General features: G+C 30.5%; 1 protein-coding gene across 1 annotated transcript; it reads left to right on the forward strand.

The window, feature by feature from the left end:
* The first annotated feature begins 1,679 nt into the window (after positions 1-1,679).
* On the forward strand, positions 1,680-3,220 carry LOC149141604 (GDSL esterase/lipase 6-like). The gene is made up of 5 exons (XM_089451277.1): positions 1,680-1,932; positions 2,040-2,158; positions 2,258-2,494; positions 2,599-2,857; positions 2,967-3,220. The coding sequence occupies exons 1-5, from the start codon at positions 1,680-1,682 to the stop codon at positions 3,218-3,220; spliced, it is 1,122 nt and encodes a 373-aa protein (XP_089307403.1).
* Positions 3,221-4,816: the final 1,596 nt, after the last annotated feature.

The following is a 4,816-nucleotide window of genomic DNA, read 5'->3' on the forward strand; positions in this document are numbered from 1 at the left end:
AGGATTCTAGTTTGGATGAGAAATTCTCTCCAACTGGCTCTCCTAAATTAGTGTGTAAGTTGAGAAATTTTCTGAACCAATTGAGTCTAAGATAGATGCACTATCTTAAGACCACATGTTCATGCATTTAAATGTATTATTAAATAATTTGAATAAGCGAGAATGAAAAATATGTGAGCATGAGAGACCACATGATGGCTCTCTGCCTTTTTCGCCAGTTTGTCTTTTGTGTGTTGTTGGTTTGATTATTGTGTGTTAATTTGCTGTGTGTGTTTAATATGGCTGAGTGATTTCTACATGTAAGAAGACACTTCCTCCAATTTACTATTGTCATACATGTAAGAAGACACTTCCTCCAATTTACTATTGTCATACATAAAATCAGAGTAAGTGTCCTTGGATTTGATAATCATAACTTTTGTTTTGTAAGCGTTAACAATTATACCCATGGTAGAGATATATTATATTAATTATGATTATTGTATTTGATATAATATATTAAAGATGTTTTGTTTTTAAATTATTTTTATTAGAATATGGTGAATTATTATGACAATATATTTTGAAATTAAAAAGTTATTATGTTAAATCAGTTATAAATCGCATAATTATATTAGTAAATGTGATCGATATATGTATAGTTTTAATTATTATTATAAATTAATATTATTACTATTCTTGACTAATATTATTATTTTAATTGATAATTAAATTTAATAGCATTATAAATTAATAAATATAATAATAATTTATTTATTTATCTTTATTCTATTCATTATATATTAATCAATAAATTCATTTTAGAGTTGTTTTTAGTGCGGTTTTTTGGAATCTTTTCCGGTCTAATTTCTCTAAAATCGTGCAGGAATATATTGAAATCACAAGCTTGATGGGTAACCCATCACAAGCTTGATGGGTAACCCCTACATAATCGAAGTTTTTCAAATCCCTGAATCCATATATATAATAAAAGAACCAATTTAAATAATCAAATCAAAAATCCACAATTTTTTTTTGGCCAATTCAAGCACTGGAAAATGAAAAAAATTACCAACATATATTTTTGTTAATATATCAATACTATTATTATTGATATTAATAATATTCATTAATTAATTAATTAATAAATAATAATAATAATATTTAATTAATTATTAATAAAACTAAAAACTAATTATTATTAACTAAGTTATAAAGTTATTATTATTATTAAATTATTTAGTTATTATTTTAAATTAGTTATAATAATAAGAAATATTAAATATTAATAAAATTGATATAATGTATTAATTATGATTATTGTATATTGATTATAATAATCTTGGTGATTGTACTCATTGCAAAAATTAACTAAAACATATATATATAGAATGAAGAAAAAAACTAAACAGTTAAAAAGGAACTGTTCATACAATATTTAAAGTGAAGTCGACATGGATATATTTTAATGTGGAGAGACCAGCCATCCACGACCACGAAACATCCGTGGTATTTTCGATTTGCGGTCACCTTACACGCCTCTCATTTTTTTCCGAAAAACGTGTTCTGAACGTACATGGGACGACAATGTCATGGCTCCTGCTCATCCCCCTGGATCATATCTCTATAAATGCATTTCTTTTCATTAATCTGCATCCATCCACACCTCCCTTACTTCCCTGCACTCATATTCCTTTATCATGGAGTTCTTAGCAATGTTTATTGTCTGCCCCGGCGCAACCCTTATGCTGTTCTTATCTTTTCCTTTTGCTACTGCCATTCACTGTAACGTCCCGGCCATGTTCATTTTTGGGGATTCTCTAGCAGACGCTGGTACCAACAATTTCATTGCCAACACAACCTCCAAGGCTAATTTTCCGCCTTACGGGGAGACCTTCTTCCATCACCCAACTGGTCGTTTCACCAATGGCCGAACTGCATTCGATTTTATCGGTAAAAATTTATCTCCTACGTATTCACCTGATCTCACTTAGTGATATTTATATGGTTGATTCTATGATTAGATGATAAATATACATCTGATATAAATGTATTTACAGCCAGTAAGTTAAGGTTGCCGTTCCCACCTCCATATCTGAAGCCAAGATCTAATTTCTCTTGTGGTATCAATTTCGCATCTGGAGGAAGCGGATTACTAGATTCCACGGGGAATTACTTGGTGAGTTCCACAATAGATACATGCTCATTCTAATTGATACACATGAATTTACATGTTGAACATAAGCAATTAAACGTTGGTGGTGTTTTCGCAATGCAGAATATCATCCCTTTAAGTCTCCAGATACGCCAATTCGCTAATTATTCTGCGCGTCTAGGGAAAAAACTTGGAGGAGATTCTTATGCAAAAGAATATCTGTCCCAGTCCTTGTATACCATTACCAGTGGTGGCAATGATATTGGCCTCAACTATTTAGCGAATACCACCTTCCAAAACTCTACAACTGCCCAGGATTTCGTTAAGCTGTTGCTTAGTAAATATAACGAACACTTGTTGGTGCGTATGAATCCCTCATGATTTTTTATTTCCCTGGTTTCTTGGCTTATTGTTCGATAATGTTAAATTTGGGGTTATCTTCTTCTCCGTGGTGGATGTTGCAGAAGCTATACAGTGAGGGGGCAAGAAACTTCATCGTAATAAACAGCCCTGCTGTGGGATGTACTCCAAATTCAAGGCTCGCTGGAGTGAAGGCATATAATGGTGGATGTGTGGAAACTGCAAATCAGCTGGCAGTGGCATTTAATGATGATCTCAGGCTGCTCGTAAATCAGCTGAATAAAAAATTAGACGGAGCAACGATCCTGCTTGTTAACGCATATGATTTCGTATTAAATTTAATTCAACACGGCAAATCCTATGGTAAAATACATTAATATTTCAATAGCAAGTACAAATTTCAAAAACGTTATAGGCGTGGACTGGCTTGTGAATTGACTAAATGCAATATGGGACCTGGCGTTGGTTGCAGGTTTTAAAAACACGACGTCTGCGTGCTGTGGAGCGGGGCCTTTTAACACGGCTGTGTTTTGTGGGTTGGAGATTCCAAAGAAGGAGCGTGAAGAATACAAAGCTTTTCTTTGCAAACGTCCAGAGAAATACGTGTTTTGGGATGGAACCCATCCCACTCAGAAAGTGAACCGGATGGTTTCTCGCAATATTTGGAATGGAAATGCATCCTTCATCACGCCTTTCAATCTCAAAAACCTGCTGCACAAACATTGAAGACGACAAACATTGAAGACGAGATAATTATTTTCATTGACTTTGTAATTGGGTAATTATGGTCAAGGTTTAAACTGCTGCACAAACATTGTAGAGGAGATCATTATTTTCATGGACTTTGTAATTGGGTAATTCTGGTCAAGGTTGAAGCATTTCAAATTGGTCACAAGGATAACCCTTATCAAATAAGGTTTTTTTTATATATATAAATAAAGATTACTTTTATGAAATAAGGGTTTCTTGTCCTTCAAATAACAGGTTATATAGGCTAATTTGGTGTTTTGCATTTGGTAGTGATCTTAAAATTAGATAATAATAATTATCATGATGTTAAAATTGGATAGTAATAATTACAGTTGGTCACTAGGCAAACTTAATTATTTATTTAGTTTTTGTTTTTTAAGTCCAGTTGACTAGTGGTCAAACATAATGGAGTTGTCTTTAGTGTAACTTTTTGAATTTTTGATTTGTATTATTTAAACTGGTTTTTTAACTATGTATAGATTAAATGACCTGGAAAATCTCTAAAATACTAAGATTCTACAAGAGTTACCCATCTTGTGATTTCAATAAATTCTTGTTAAATTTTAGAAAAGTAAATTCCAAAAAACTTCCAAATTAATCTCACTAAAACCAACTTAAAAACATAATTATTTACTTATTTTTATCTTTCTGACCTGTGGGCCAACATAATTGTTTACTTCGTTATCTTTTGGAGGTCCAGTTGACCGGTGGGCAAACGTAATTTGTTTGCCATTTTTTTTAACAATCGACGGTCATAGCTGAAATCATGATTGTATCCAGACTTTGAGTCTTGATTGGTTAATTATGAAACGCAAAAAATAATGTTTTTTTAATGGGCTGTTACCTAGACGATTAATCTTAAAGAACAAGTGAGAAGCCCAAGAGATATTAACCTTGAGCATCATACAGGTGAAGTTTCAAAATTCAGATTGAACCTGCCCGTTGTTGTTTTTAGTTTTTTATTTTTTAATGAAAATAATATAATTATTAAATAAGTTTTTTTATTATGAAATTTATATTGTATATATATGGCTGGTAAAAATAAACGATGTATTTTTAAAAATAAATAAGTACCAAAATATATTATTTATTTTATAATACTATATATTATTATTTATATTAATTTTACATTAAAAATTAATATTTAAATTAAATTTATATTTTAAAAAAATATTATTTTAATTATATAAATTAAATATTAAAAAATGTTTATAAATATTAAAATATTTGTTTTCTAATATATTTCATCTAAAAATCTTTAAAATTAATTAAATTAAATTAGTCTAACATGATGTTTAAAAAAATTAAATTAAATTAGTACAGCATGATGGTTAAAAAATTATAATAATAGATACCTATAAATACAGACAAGACTCTTTCCAAACATGTAAACCAAAGTACAAATATAAAAATATAAAATCTAATATCGCCATCGTTAACATGTCGGCGTAGTCCGCGTGGCCGTGGTCAATTACAACTGAAATGTTTTAATCACCGAAGCAGATTTATCTTAATTCTGGATCTCCAGAAGAATGATATGCAGGGATTTTTTTCCCATAAACAAGACGGATG

The sequence above is a fragment of the Pinus tabuliformis genome, chromosome X (genome assembly GCF_031772625.1).
Source record: "Pinus tabuliformis cultivar Carrire ecotype Pingquan chromosome X, CPIR1, whole genome shotgun sequence".
NCBI classification, from domain to species: Eukaryota; Viridiplantae; Streptophyta; class Pinopsida; order Pinales; family Pinaceae; genus Pinus; species Pinus tabuliformis.